Source organism: Rhinichthys klamathensis, unplaced genomic scaffold (genome assembly GCF_029890125.1).
Source record: "Rhinichthys klamathensis goyatoka isolate OS25496 unplaced genomic scaffold, OSU_Roscu_1.1 h1tg000119l_1, whole genome shotgun sequence".
NCBI lineage: Eukaryota > Metazoa > Chordata > Actinopteri > Cypriniformes > Leuciscidae > Rhinichthys > Rhinichthys klamathensis.
In genome coordinates this window covers 2,111,753-2,127,610 of record NW_026606656.1, presented here as the reverse complement: position 1 = coordinate 2,127,610, position 15,858 = coordinate 2,111,753, and the positions used below count along the sequence as shown (strand labels likewise).

General features: G+C 40.8%; 1 protein-coding gene across 2 annotated transcripts; it reads left to right on the top strand.

Annotated features, from left to right (window-relative positions):
- Window positions 1–193: 193 nt before the first annotated feature.
- scaf1 (SR-related CTD-associated factor 1) lies at window positions 194–15,848 on the top strand. Of its 2 annotated transcripts, XM_056255237.1 has the most exons (11): window positions 194–389; window positions 940–993; window positions 1,155–1,277; window positions 1,427–1,503; window positions 9,851–9,951; window positions 10,041–12,371; window positions 12,471–13,727; window positions 13,833–13,915; window positions 14,358–14,657; window positions 15,056–15,184; window positions 15,266–15,848. In XM_056255237.1, the coding sequence occupies exons 2-11, from the start codon at window positions 940–942 to the stop codon at window positions 15,422–15,424; spliced, it is 4,614 nt and encodes a 1,537-aa protein (XP_056111212.1). In that variant the 5' UTR covers window positions 194–389; the 3' UTR covers window positions 15,425–15,848. The 2 variants fall into 2 exon arrangements, with proteins under 2 accessions (XP_056111212.1, XP_056111211.1); XM_056255236.1 differs by having other exon boundaries at window positions 10,041–13,727.
- Window positions 15,849–15,858: the final 10 nt, after the last annotated feature.

Below are 15,858 nucleotides of genomic sequence, written 5' to 3'. Positions count from 1 at the left end.
CTACATGGCATTTATGAACTATTATAATTTTAATGTAGCTACTATAGGCTAATCTTTTGACCCTAAAATTATTTTCTAGATTTTCTATGTTCTAGATTAGAATATATCGCTTTCATCACAGAGACATTTGTTTCTATTCGATTTGCGTCATCGCCACAGACAGAAGCTGTTGAGGAAAAACATCATTTCCCATAAGCCCATGCCGGCAGTTTCACAGAAGGGGAAGCAAAATGGCGGAATCGGATGGGATGGGCCTCTTATTGTGTTTCTAAAAGAAAAATGTTTCGTGCATCTACATGTCGTTTTAAAGTTAACATCAACACCGTGGGTGGTTTCAGAGTGTTTTTAGTTTTGGGATTCACCAGCCGGCTCATCTCTGCACTGTGAAGGTAAACGGCTCTCTCTTATAGCTTGTCTAACTTAGCCAGCCCGCTAACCCCTGTAGACGACAAATTGTAGGCAATAAATTATTGCAGCTAAAATGAGAAGGTTGCTTAAAATGAAGACTTGATAAGAAAGTCAGCTAGTAATACTAAATATATCCAACATGAGTATTGGCGGTTTTCTCATGACAGTTAACAATTGAGGAAATAGGTAGGCAAGCACTGCAGTGGAGAACACGTAAGTTACTAGATAGCATCGTATGTAGCATCATCTGAAATCAGTTTCATCCACTGTACACGATCAGTGCTGTCACTGGGTCAAGAATTGAAGCCGCAGTGTTGAGTGTCAATACAGATCATGCTTTCTGATCAGTTTACTCGAGTGATCAAGTTCCCATGAGTGGTCTTCTAGTTAAAGACAGATCAAATGCAGAAGTAGTTTTAACACATCCTTGTCAAAACGGGTGCAGCTCTATGATTGCTCAGAGCTGAGGTTTCAGATCTAGGCTATTCATAACAATAGTGTTGTGTGATGTGTGTTGTCTGCTATGTGTAGATGGGAACAGATGGACAGGCTGAAAAGGATGAAGTAGAAGTTGTGCCAGGCAAGGTAAGTGTCACATAAAGCGATATGAAACTGTCCTTGTTGGTGCAGGTGCAGGTTGGACAGTCACCGTGATCACATACTGTAGACGATGAGATGAATATTTAGTGTGCACAGCTCTCTCTCTGCTGAATTCACTGAATGTCTTCAGTCTCATGTACTTGTAGTCACAGACTGAACAATGTCCCGTTGAAGAGGAGGAAGTTGAGTCCAAAGCAGACAGAAGGACAGTTGGCTTAAGATGTTTCCAGGGAAACAGAGAGACCTCGGAGGATGAGCCTAGTGAACTGGTAAAGTAAAATCATTTACGCTATTTGCAATATTGTAAGTTATTAGGTTCTGTCTTGTTACATGCTTTGTCTGTCTGTAATTTACCCAGTTTGAAACCGGTGACCTGAGTTGACCCTTTAACCGTTGAATTTGTGTTACACTCTTGTAGGGGGCTGCTGTTGTTTCTTCCTTTGAACCTGTATTTCTTGTGCCTCAGATCAGCTCACAACCTCAGTACCTAGACTGGTAAGTGCTTAATTAAGCACACAAAATTCAAAATTGAGCTTGATAGTAGCTATTGATGTCCTATCCAAAAATATGACTTTGTTTGCTACTTAAATGATCATTTTTAAAATTAAAATTAGAGGTATTTGAGTGTTGTGTCAGTGATGTGTTGATTTTTATAAAAGATTGTTTTATTGGGTCAATCCGTGTCAAATCGACCACATTTTGTAAACTTCCCCTGCTCAAATTTTTTATTTTGTTAATATTTTTTCTGTAGAAAAACGCTAACGTAGACTAACCATGTTCCGTACAACAACGATGTTCCGTACAGATTAACTTTAACCGCCGATCGCTGAATAAATACCTCTAGGTCATACACAAAATACATATCTGTGTCGTCTTCATTTCTCCCTCTTTCATCCCCGATCAAAACAGAGACACTCCAGCTGTATGTTCCAGTGATATTTCAGTTAGTTTGCCAGGTGCGCCCACTTCGCTTGAAAATTGATCGTGGGCAAGCTATACTTCAGACAGCGGCTTGGGTGGGGAGACAACTAGAGCAACGAAAATGTACATTTCAATTTCATTTATGCTTTTCCCAGTATAACAGTCTTTATTAAATGAATATTATGCTATCACAAATTGTTAAATATATTACCCTTTTGTTGACTAAATGCTGTGAAATGGGGATTTTTAAACGATTGCGGCCGATGACTGTTTGGCGCCACTCTCAGGCAGCAAAAAAGGCTGCACGTCTGTCAGCAGTGCAGTGATGATGTTTATATTCATAAAGGGTCAATTAAGTTAATATTAACATAAATTGTTACATGATTAAATATTTTAACATTAAAATTAATCAGTTGACCGGTTAATTTTCCATTTCGCCGTTGAAAATAAGTTATTCGCTCTGTACGGAACACCATTATAAGCCTGTACGGAACATCGTTAACGATTATCATCTTCCGTACACAGGTGGAGGAGGTAGTTTTCCCCACTTTTCTCAAAAACTATTGGTCCAAAAGACATCAATCAAAGTGTGGACCAATCAATGGGTATTCCCCCGGAGAATGATCACACAAACATGCTAGTCTTGCTCTCAGAAACGGAGGAGTGGTCGCTGACGTGCGGTGATAGGCTAAAAGTGTACGGAACATGGTTAGTCTACGTTAAATGTTGTTACATTTACTGAGTAATCCACTATTTTGTGGAGGGGAGTCAAAATTACACATGAGATTTGGAGGCAAATTACAGGGGGTAAAATGACTTTAGAAAGACGGCAGCATCATTATTTTATTTTTACATAGAGATTGGTTGGTCTATTAGTAAAATCTGTTGACTTTAGCCATCTTTGTTTCATTACATGCCAATGGTGACAGTTAAAAAATGGCGAAATGCACTAATTCTGTTGTTGTTTTTTGCCTCAAATTTTGCATGCCTGTAACTTTTAAAGACAACTTGATATCCTTTTAGATTTTGGTTCTTAACAAACTTTTCTTTTGGTATCTTCATTTTTAAGATATGGTCATGTTAATGTGGCTCCATGGGTAAATTGGTCAATTGTAAACATTTTCAGTGATCAAAAACCAAATGTGGCACACTTTGCATACAGCTGATACTTTTTTTCTTTTAAAGAGGAATATCTGAAGAACAAATAATGTTGGAACTAGAAATGTATCTCGTGTTTTACTATCAACACAATTGTGTAGAACACATCTGTCTGAGTGCCATAAATATTACTTTTCCAAAGTTGATATGCATGTAACTCTAAAAGTATTCAAGATATCTTAATATCCTTCTAGATTCTCATTCTTGATAAATTGTCCTAGTGAAATCTTCATTTTCAAGGTCCTATATAGTTCAGTCCCATACGGTACCTCAAAGCAGCTCCATGTTACAATTGCTGAATTTTACTCATTTTCAGTGATCAAAAATCAAATGTGGTTCACTCTGCACACAGCTGATACATATTGCATTTAAAGAGAAATGTCTGAAGAATAAATAATGTTTAAACTATAAATGCACCTTCTTTCCCTCCATCAGAAGAATTGCATAAAACATAATTCTCAGAGTAAATAAAATCCACGGAAAATGGTTAAGTTGAGGCACATTAACTTGCTCTCAAACATGTATTTATAAGAATCTATATTTGAATCAGTTTTACGAGTATTTGGAAGATGGGATTTTGTTCATTTTAACAGCTTCTGAAGCTACCAAGAGTTCAAATAACGTAACTACATTTTACCACATTGATATCCCTATATCTATGGGATTGAACCATATAGGGCCTTTAAAATGAAGATTCCAAAAGAAAATTTTCATAAGAACAAGAATCTAAAATGACATTAGATATCTTTAACACTTCTTGAATTAAAGAAATGTAAACTTCGGGAAAATGTTTGTTTTTGGCACTTAAAGGGATAGTTCGGCCAAAAATGATATTTAACACATGCATTACTCACCCTCAAGCCGTTCGAGATGCATATGTCAATCTTGTTTCAGACGAACACATTTTCAGTTATTTTAGAAAATGTCTTAGACCCTTCAGTGGATATAATGTGAAGCAATGGGGTCCACCTCCTTCAAGTCCCAAAATGTGCATACATCCTTCACAAAAGTAATCCATCCGGCTCCAGGGGGATAAACGAAGGCCTTCTGAGGGTAATCCGTGCGGTTTTGTCGTAAAAATATACATATTTAAAACTTTATAAATGAAAATATCTGACTTCCGGCAACGATCGACGCGCGTTCACGGGTGATGGAAGTCGGCGTACGAGGTAGGACGTAGCGTAGGAACCGTCGTGACGTAGAACGAATGCGCCTGCGCAGGCAGAGAGCAGAGCAAAACAACGTCTACGGCACGACGTCACGATGTTTATGAAATATCTTTACGAAATTAAAATTGAAGTTGGCAATGTTTTAATCTAGAAATGCACTGTAGCTAAAGCCACATGTCATTTGACTATTTCAAATCTGAAGATAAGTCTAAAACTCTGAATTTAATTAAATGTTTTTCAAGATCAAGTCATATGACTTTATTTTGAGAAGACTCAAACATGCTTAAATATGGTTATTGTCATTTTCTAAGCATCCATTCAGTCTATTGTCTCTCTTGTTTTGTGGTCCCATTCAGTTTCAGTCTTCCTTGCACATTTATAGTTTTAACATTTATTTGTTGTTCGGATATTCCTCTCTAAAAGAAAAAAGTATCAGCTGTATGCAAAGTGACCCACATTTGGTTTTTGACCACTGAAAATGTGTACAATTTACTCATGGAGCCACATTAACATGTCCATATCTCTGCGATTGATCCACTGAGGGCCTTTAAAATGAAGATACCAAAAGAGAAGTTGTGTCAAGAACCACAATCTTAAAGGATATTAAGATATCTTTAAAGGTGCTCTAAGCGATGTCACGCGTTTTTTAGGCCAAAACATTTTTTGTCGCATACAGCAAACATCTCCTCACTAACCGCTGGCTGCCTGTCCCCTGAACACACTGTAAAGAAACGCGATCTCTGTAGACACAAACAGCAACAAAAACAAACTGGGCTAACCCGCTCCACGAAACATGACAAACAGTTCCAGCCAATCACTGACAAGAAGGACTTGGGGGCGGGGTTTGGGGGGGTTAGTGCGCGGATGAGGAGGAGGGAGGGTCTAGCTAGCCTCCGTTTTGTTTGACAATACTTTAAACATCAACAAGAAGTGACGTCACCCGACATCGCTTAGAGAACCTTTAATACTGAGTTACAAGCATGCAAATTTGAATATAAAAAAACACAAGAAGTGCTTTTTGCCATTTTTGAAGTCAACAGATTTTACTAATAGACCTATCAATCTTTGTGTAAAAATAAAATAATGATGCTGCTGTCTTTTTACACCCCTCTAATTTGTCTCAATCTCAGGTGAAAATTTGAATTTTGACCCCCCTCTACAAAATAGTGGATTACTCAGTAAATATATGTCTGTGACATTTAATATTTTGGCTTTCATCACTATTAATGTTTGTCTTTTTACAGAAAAAAAAAAATTTGTATTTGCAGGGTGCTGGCCTATTAAGGCAAAACGCAGTACACATTTTGTCAAAACATTTAGTTGACTGTGGTGAGATTAAGAGAAATTATATCTCCATGTCAAATGATATCAGATCATTCTGTCAATATTCAGTCAAAAAACTTGCCATTATATCTCTTCAATTGCTCCACTGTATTTCATTGTTTAATTGTTGGTGCATATTGCCATTGTATTGGAGAGTTATCAGCAGGGACGTGCACAGGAATTTTGTGGGGCAGTTGCTCTGACCTGAAAAAAGGGCACTACCCCCAAAACTCACGGGCTATATGAAGGAATATATTCAGTTGAATTTTGCCCATACAAATTGCCTTATCTGATCGTGTTTATTTCCAAACGCAATGCCTCATATTATGGTCTTATTATTATTTATAAAGATTGCAAACGTCAAAGATGACAGGTTTATGATATACAACTTTGTAAACAGTATACAAAATGTATTAACAATATGTTAAATGTCACCAAAATACACATGAGAAAAAGAGTTCCTCATATTATTGTTTATTGTTTTTTAATTATTATTATTATTATTATTATTATTATTATTTTTTTTTTAAATAAATAATCTGGATTGAATTGACAGATGGGGAAAAACTCGCTTCTAATAAAATAAAATAAAATGCTTAGATTTCGGAAAAAATACAATCCTTTTTTAACCTTTTGGCTTCCCGTACATTCAATTGTGCTTTTTGCTCATCTGGGCAACTACGCATGATTTGTAGTATGATTGCGTAAAGGGAACAGGAATTCCGGTAAGGAACAGAATCGACTGCTACACCCAGTGCCGATCCTGACCTCCCTGGGGCCCTAAGCAAAATTCTGCTAAGGGGCCCTCTGATGTCGTGAGCTATGTAAACCATTTGCCATTGCCACAGTCACACCTGACACTTCAGCACTCCCATCCTCCCCCCTTTAAACAAAACAGTCTAGTGATCGACCGATATATCGGCCGGCCGATATATCGGGCCGATATTTGCGGTTTTTACGTGTATCGGAATCGGCCGATACGCGGCTGCTGCGTTCGCCGATAGTTTTTTCCCGGCATTATTTATAGACAGGCGTCCACAGGCAGCTCTGTGCTGCTGGAGACGCTGCAGTTCACGTGCAGACTCTGCACTGCCCCTCCCCCACTAGCAGAGTGCAACCTGCGCTTCAAGATAACGGTAACTTTTAAACTTTTAAAGCATCTTTTAACTGTTTGACTGCTGAAATATTGTCAAACACTTTGAAAATGGAAACACGTTGCTCTATAACTGTTATGTGGTTGCAACTATATAGCTAAGCAAGTTTGTGGGTCCAAATGGAAATCGCGAATGACTCGTCTATAAAACTGCTTGCTTGCCATTGTATTTAGGGAGCTGCAAATTGCTGTAGGCTATCCGTTCAGTATGCATTAGGGCTGTCAATGAATATTCTAAATACGAATATATATTCGAATAGTTTAAAAAAACTGAATTTTAAAGGTGAAAATTAATATTCGAATGTGGAAAAACACGCCCGCGGTGGCAGACTAACGTTACCACAGCACAGCTCGCTCGGAGCGCTCAGTGTCGGTTCTATGTACTGTGAAACTTCAATGAATGTATTTGTTTCAATCACTGAATGAAGCCTGCTATATACCTTAAATTGCTTGCACAAAACTCTTGATCAGCACTCAACATTTGTTTGTTGTTGTTCATTTAAACCGGTATGCGCGGAGAGCGTGAGGGTGAGAGAGAGAGAGAGAGAGAGAGAGAGAGAGAGAGAGAGGGAGAGAGAGAGAGAGGGAGAGAGAGAGAGAGAGACAGGGAGAGAGAGACAGGGAGAGAGAGAGAGAGAGAGAGAGAGAGAGAGAGAGAGAGAGAGAGAGAGAGAGAGAGAGGGAGAGGGAGAGAGGGGGAGAGAGAGAGAGAGAGAGAGAGAGAGAGAGAGAGAGAGAGAGAGAGAGAGAGAGAGTCCGGGCGAGCCAGAGTGAGCTCTGCGGTCTTGGCCATTAGTTGATTTACTCGGTTTTTTTTGTAGTAATACGTTGTCAAATATGTTTAAACTCAAATAAGCTACTTAATACTACTAGTTATGTCTCTTTGTATTAATTTGTCCTGTTATTGACGTAATGCGCGTCATTGACCAAATACACGACGATATGTTCAAATATGTTTTTTTAGAGGGAATATACAAACGCCATTTGAGCAATTTTGACAGCCCTAGTATGCGTACGGTAACTGTTACGAACACTGGTCATAGGATTAAGTAATTCCAACGTTGTTCCGTGCTTTTTGTGGGATGTTTATTCAGCGACCACTGGCTGAGGTTTGGACGCGTGTGGTGTGTGTATCCCTCGCCATCGCAGTGATATTAGAGACTAGACATGCTCATTTTATTTTATGTAGAAAATTTAAACCATGGCAGTAAATAGTTCGTTACTTTTAAAATGAAGTACAGTGTGCACTGTGCACTTTATTATGCTGGTTGCTACTGTGTGCAATAGTGTAATTATTTTATTTATGCTTAAATATTTATTTTCAGCAGTGAACTTTTTTTTGTTCTACCTCATGTTTTTAATATTTGTTAAATATTGTTTATCTACTTGTTCTTGTTCTACCTCACATGTTTTTAATATTTGTTAAATATTGTTTTTTTACGTTAAATAAATGTTACTTTTATTAAATTGAGACCTGTAACATTTGTTAACATCATGTCATTTTTATGATGTAAATTGAGGGAGCAAAATGTATCGGCTCCAAATATCGGCTCAAGAAAATCGGCAGCCCGTATCGGTCATCGGCTAAGGCTGATGGGAAAAAAATCGGTATTGGTATCGGCACTAAAAAATCCATATCGGTCGATCCCTAAAACAGTCAAATAATAAGTACAACAATATAGAACAGAATGAGGTTCAAACACACAATATTTATTGAATAGAGTATTTTCTATAGAATGTTAAGATAATAAGTGAATATTATTAAGTAAGTGAATATTAACGTAAACATAAATAAGAAGAAAATAATAAATAATAACCCTGAGCTTTGGCTTTTGGGATTAACTTTGGTTCTTTCTACAGCCTGGGCATTTTCGGCATCAGTATGATTTTTTTTATTATTTTTTATTATGCATGTTGAAGCAATTCTTGATTTATGGTTATTATTTACTGAGGGATGTGCATCCATTTTGACCAGTATGTCCAGCTAATCAACATTTTTAATTCAATATAGCCTATAAATCAATAGTCAATCAATGTCAAATTGTCAATACATTGCTTTCTATCTTGCATAATTAGTGCAGTTGTTTAGAGTTTGTAACTACACTGAGACTTGATAATCAGTGTCTTGTTTTAAAAGTATAATGTGTACTTTGATTGGGAGTGGCATCATTCACGTGCATGTATTGTACAGTATGTCTGGTCTCCACATATTTCTGCTTGAAAAATGCGAGTTTCATTTAGGCAACGCGCATATGAACGCATGATAACACCCGCGGTTATGTTTTCCGAGCTGCAGTAAAAAACACCGTTGCACTTTGTCGTTTATCAAAATCAAACGTAATAAATAATTGTATTTTACTCTCACTTTTGTCAGCCACAAAGTGATGCAAGAGATGCACTGCCTGCCCAGCTAGGTTAGCAAGACCGAAAAACATCAAACTTTGCTGACATCAAACTTAGAGAGGAGAGAACACAAGTTTACCTGATTGTTGTTCCCGCAATTCACTCTCATGGTTTTTTTCTTCTTCCTCTTTTCATGACCAGAAGGATAGTTTCGCTTCATTTTGTCGTAGATGTTGTAGCTACACATTTGACGGCGCGCTATGACTATGACACGAGATGGAGGCGTGGCCTTAAGTAATTTGCGTGGCCCTACGCCGGTCGCGTGCAGTCTATGGTCGCGTGCAGCGTTTGCCCTTCATACTGACTTTCACTTTCGGTGCCCGAATGGAAGTGAATGAGGCTTTGCGATTTTTTTTTTTTTTTTTTTATCTAGGCCTACGTGAAATTCTGCATCCATTGTACGATTTAATTTTTTTCTCGGAAGGGCAACTTGAGTGAGAAGGGCAACTTGAGTGAGAAGGGCAACTTGAGTGAGAAGGGCATATGGGCAGTTGCCCGGGCAACCTGAGCAACCCCCCTGTGCACGTCCCTGGTTATCAGATCAGTGTCACCATTTTCACCAGAACAGGTTATTTAACCATCCAAATGATTTCTAAACGGTTTTATTAAGTTGAAATAGTTGCCAAGTTCCCCTTTAACAATGTGATTCGAAAACTATGAATCTTCTTGTATGAAGGAAATTATAATATAATAGTTTTGTTTTCTTCTCCTTTAGTGACTTTGATGTGGAGCTAACAGCAGAGGTGAACATAGAGGATGGCGCATCTCTTGCTTTGTTGACATCTGTTACCCCAAACCTTGGTTACCAGAAACCAGGTAGGTTCAAGTCCGTACTTTGTTTATGATCATGTAAATAGTAATATGTGATCAAAGTTACTAATTTCTTTATTTTCTGTCTTCTATAGGATCTTTCTTGAAAGGATATTTTCTCTTTCCAGCATCTTTAAGGAAAAAGAGAGTCTCTATAGACAGTTCTTTGCCTTCAGGCTCTTTTCCTGGATTCTGCTCAAGTGTAATTCAAGCCTCGGGACAGATGCAATTGCCCTGTTCCCTCAAAAACTCTGAGAGGGTCATAGAGATGGCCAAAAGCCCTCTGCCCTCATCACCCTCCAACTCACCATCATCTCCTTCATCTGCTCCCTCTTCCCCCTCCTCCTCCCCCTCATCGTCATCTCCTGGTGGAATGAGTACAAACTACCGTGAGGATGAAGACCGATGCCATGCTGGAGACAGCAGAGCCAGCAAAGGAACTGGAGACTTTGTGTCATCCACTTCGTCCTCTTTGATGCCATCATCAATGGCTATGCCACCTTCTTCTTCTAATCCTTCACTCCATGCATCTTCATCATTCACACATCCATACAATGATGGACAGAGGGAGAGTTTAGAAAATGACATATATGATCCCTTTCACCCAACAGAGGGTGAAGGGGAGAGAGACCGGGCGTCCACTGATGATGATGATGAGGAGGAAGAAGTTGATAAATATGACCCTTTTGAACCGACAGGTTCTCCAGCCTCTGAAACAGAGGAGGAGAAAAGATGTGTAGATGAGGGGAATGAGGGAGTAAGCAGCATGAATAGCGAAGGGAATGTGTCAAAAGCTGAAAGAGCATTAGAAATGGCAGCGCCTGCTGGCACAGAGGGGGGGCCTCCAGATTCAACAGAAATTGATGCTCTATCTTCTATGTTCAATAATGTACCTTTAGAACTTAACAGCAAGCGATCCATCAAAGACCGAATGAGGGAACATGGAAAAAATCAAAGAGAACGGGGTACAGAATCTGAGCACTCTGAGATAGAAGAAGGAGAGATAGTGGGGGCCAGTGAAAGAGGAAGAGAACGAGTGATTGAGAGAAGAAGAGAGGTGTTACTTCCATCCTCAAGCAGTCCCTCTTACCTTCAAGGGGGGGTCCCAAAACCAGAGAGGATCTTACGGGTCTTAGAAGGTGATGGGTTTGTGTCTGTCCGTGCTGATGAAGAATGGGAGAGGGAACCAGTGGCTTCTGTGGGTGTTGGAGATCTGAGACGAAAACTGACGAGTAGGCGAAAAGAAAGATTCAGATCATGTCCTTCTTCTGCATCCATATCACCTCCGCCTGCCCCTGTTTTGCCTTTGCCCTCTCCTTCTTTTCCCAATTCTCCACCTCTATCCACTGATAAAGGGAGGAGTCGCAAATCCTCCAAGAGTTCAAAGGACAGGGATAGACGCAAGCGGAAAGAGGGAAGAGGAGAAAAGGAAAAGAGGAAAAAAAGGAAAGAGGGAAAGGAGGCAGGTGAAGGGAAAGGAGAAAGCAAAGAGATGGACCATGACAAAAGAAGTGAAAAAGAGAACAAAGGCAAGGATAGGGAGAGAGGGAGAAGTAGCCGAAGCGGAAGTCGCAAGAGGAAAAAGAGACGCAGGAGCACTCCAGAACATTCTTCCCGCTCGCACTCCCAGAATGCCTCCCGACAATCACACAGTCGCAGATCTTGGTCCAGCCCCTCGGAGGACCGCCACAAAGATAGAGAACGAGAAAAAGAAAGAGAGAGGGAGCGAGAAAGGAACCATGAAAGAGACAGGGAAAGGGACCGGTGGCGAGACGACAGGGATAGAGAGCGAGACAGAGACTCCAGAAGAAGAGATGGTCGAAGGAGAGATAGGGATGAGGATAACAGGAGGTCAAGCAGCAGAGAGAGAGGCAGTACAAAGAGGGGCAGAGAGAAAGAAATTATTGGAGATCGAGACAGGGACAGGAGAAGAGATAGCAGGCCTGTTGTACCCCCATCAATTCAGGATCTCAATGGCTCTGATCTTTTCGCGATCAAACGTACCATCACTGTTACCACCACTACAACGACCACCACAGTCCCAAGTTCACCGCTCTCTAGCCAACGGCGCTCCCACAGCCGATCTGAGAGCTCTGACAAACATCATAAGAGGAAGAAGAAACGAAGGAGACGATCAGATGATGAGGAGAGAAAGGACGAGGAGCACAGGAGCCAGTCCCGACCCACCTCCCTAACGCCGCCTCGTTATCATGGATATGAATCAGACCGTATCTCTGACCGTCCTGAGGTAGACATGCTCTCTTTGGATGGGGAAGCACTGGATTCAGACTACCCTTCACTAGAGGACTCGCCACTACTTCCTCCTCCTCCTGAGCCCCCTCTACCCAGTCCCAAAATTAAATCGGGAGCACCCAAAGCAAGCCGACATCATTTGAAGAAGAAATCCAGACCTGGCAAGACAGTTGGTCAGTCTGAATCCACCTCCTCCTCTTCTTCTCATAGACTAAAAGCCAAAAGTAAAAACCTTTTGTCATCTCTCTCTCCACCTTTTTCTGCATCCTCAGGCAACACCACCTCCCTTCAGCCCACAGGATTCTCATCCACTACTAAACGAGGACGGAAAACCGGTAAGGAAAAAGTAGGGAAGAAGGATGCCGGGCGTTCTGGCAGGGCCAAAAAGCTCAGTGGCAGTAGCAGAAAGGGTAAGCTCCAGTCTAAAGTGTCTGTCTTGGTTCGTGAGGGTGTTAGCAGCACCACTGGGAACTCTGGGAAGTTGGGCCTCGACCTTCTTGGACCTTCTGGTGTTGTAAGTGGAGCTTCAGGGCCCTCAGTTGTTGGTGGGTCTATTGCTGTGGTGTTCCGCCGGGACAATGAGAGCCGGTCACCATTTCTTAAGCCCTGCTCAGAGACTCTGGCTCTTCCAGGTAGAGGCAAAGACCCAAGCAAAACTGGGAAGCAACGCAACATCCTTGGGCCTCCGTCGTCAGCAAATTCGAGTGGACTGAAGTTGAAGAAAGCCAAGCCAAGCTCTGCTACATCCACATCCTCATCTGCCTCTTCCCCTACTTCTTCATTGGCAGCAAAACGTAGGAGGAGGCCTGGAAAAAAGCTCAGAGAGAAAGAGCTAACTGTGGATGGAAGTGATTCTAAAGGCGCTAACAGTAATTGTAGCACGGTTGGTGGTGGTTGGGCAGGGGTATCAACTGAAATGCAGCCGTTGGTTGGGGTTGGATCCAAGCCATCTAGTCCTCCTTCAGCTCTTCCTGGTCCCACTCCCTCATCCTCTTCATCATCCTCCACTTCCTCGTCAGCAAGTATCCTTCCTCCATCCTCCTCACCACCGCACACATCCCCGTTATCTTTGCCTCCATCTCGAGATACTAGAGAGTCATCCCCGGACTCTCAAACTGTTGATAGTAGCTGCAAGACACCAGAGCCTTCATTCCTTTTGGAGGAGGGCCCTGGTCAGTCCAAAGCCTCATCTCTCACACCTTCAAAGTCCCCTGCCAGCCCTCCCAGTCTGCTATCATCACAGATCAGGGGTGATTCCATATCCCAGTCCACTTCCAGTGTTAAACCTCTCCTACCAGATGATCCAAAGGCATCACCACCATGCTCCACTTCGGCAGCTTCGGTGTCTGCCTCCATCTCTCATTCCAATGCTCCTCTGGCAAATGACCCTTCTTCCTCCTCCTCTTCTTCAGTGTCCTCATCGTCAGTAAACAAGCCACCACCACCTCCGCCCCCACCCCCATCAGCTCCACCTTTACCCTGGAGTCTACAAACTGGAGTGGACTGTACTGCTGGAGGTGTTTTAGCATGTGAGTGTTTAATGCATGATTTTTAAGTAATTCCCTGTTGACATGCATTTTTTATTTTTAGTGTGATTAGAAGTCATAATTTCCTACTGTTAAATTACTCTTCAGTGACAGCTCTCCTCTTCAAAATGGAGGAGGCCAATATAGCCAACAGAGCCAAAGCACAAGAGTTCATCCAGGCCACAAGTCAGGTAAATCTATGATATTCTAAAAGGGCGCTCACACTACACTTTTCTTTCCATTAACTTCCTAACAAATTTGGGAGACTGGAAACACAAGCTCATGCGAATAAGTTTTGCGTTTTAGATTTCAAGTTTGGTGAAGTCTGATGTGCAAATTTGTATCATGAGAAGGCGTGCGACGAAGTTTGATACATCACAGAATGAACTCATAGCTGAATTAAAAGAAAGCTTAAAAGAAAGCAATTTTGCATGCTCAAAGTCTAACGTGACCTGGCCTTTATTACTATATATGTTGTTATGTGGGTTATGGTTTCCTTCTCAATGTACAATGTTCTACCAAATTCCTTAAGTCTAGTTAATTGATAGTTTCAGTCACTATTGATTGTGAAGTTCAATTAATTACCTAACTTTAACTTGATAGTGTATTAAAATTGTGTTTTTCTTTACACAGATCCTCTCTCAGGCCAATCAGAACCAGTCACAGCCACACCCTCCTTCATCATCCTCATCTATATCATCACAAGTTCCTCCACCTCCGTCACATGCTCCACCCCCAGGACCCAATCCTGCACAGTTTATTCTCCACAGCTCTGTTCCATTGGTTGGCTGTACCAAAACGCCACCTTCACACTTGCACCCTGGAGTCTCAATGGGAGGAGGCTTTGCTCAGACTCCGCCACCTCCATTGCCAGTGGGAATAACAGGGGGCAGTGAAATGGGTTGGGACAACGAAAGCAAAGACCCTGACAAGGTATCAATGCTTTCTGTACGTTTATATATTTCCTATAATTAGGGCTGCAAAATTAATTCAAGAAAAAAATGTAGTACAACTTTGTAGTATGATTATTTAATCTCAAAAGTAAATTAATTTAACAGTTTGAGTGAATGCAAATATAAGGTTTTATTCATTTAAAGACAATAGATATTGTTTGATAATTTGTCATTTTCTTGCTTCCTGTCTCAGCGATTTAATGTACTTTTGTTTTCTTTCCCTGGAAATCAGAGCAGCAATATGAGAAGTTAAATGTTTGTCATGCTACAATTCAAATTGCAATCACAATATTGTAATTAATTGCAGTGTGGGCAGGATTATCCCATCTATAACAACCCCTATAACAATTTAATTCTAAATCACTTACCTTTGCTTAGTATCTGAAGAAGCTGCACACCCAGGAGAGGGCAGTAGAGGAAGTCAAATTGGCCATCAAGCCTTACTACCAGCGCAAAGACATCAATAAAGACGAATACAAGGATATCTTAAGGAAAGCTGTGCACAAGGTAAATATAGCTTCAAGATAATAGCTTCTAATAAACATCTAGAAAGTGTATCGGTATGACTAATCTGTCTTTACCTCACAGATTTGTCACAGCCGAACAGGTGAGATCAATCCAGTTAAAGTGAATAACCTGGTCAAGCTTTATGTCCAGAGGTACAAGTATTTTAGAAAGCATGGCCGCAAGATGGATGAGGAGGAAAAAGAGGACAGGGAGTCTGCCTCAATGCATTCCTCAACATGATTGGACAGAGACTGTTTATTTCTCTCCATCTGGTCGAACAAGTTTGCAAAATCTCCTCCCCTGCACGTGTTTGAGCCCACCATGGCTATTGAGTGAAAGTCGTTTGTTATATTGTTCTGTTCCCCCTATGTGTTGGCATCATGTAAACTTGAGTACTCCACCCTCCTTCCCGTCTCTTTCTTGTCTTGCTATAAATATGTATGAATATAGAAATGTGGTAAGATATAAAGTATACTTAAAGCGTTCTAAAGCATACACTCGGGAGAGACAAAGATGGCGCAAACACTCTTACACATAATGTTCAACCTGTACATACTTTAAGTACACTACATAGGTGTTCTTTCTTCGTCTCCCCCTTTCTGAGAAGAGTGCACATTTTAAAGTCAGCTAGCCTACACATTTATTACTATTGAGTTTTTGAGTGTGACAGAATT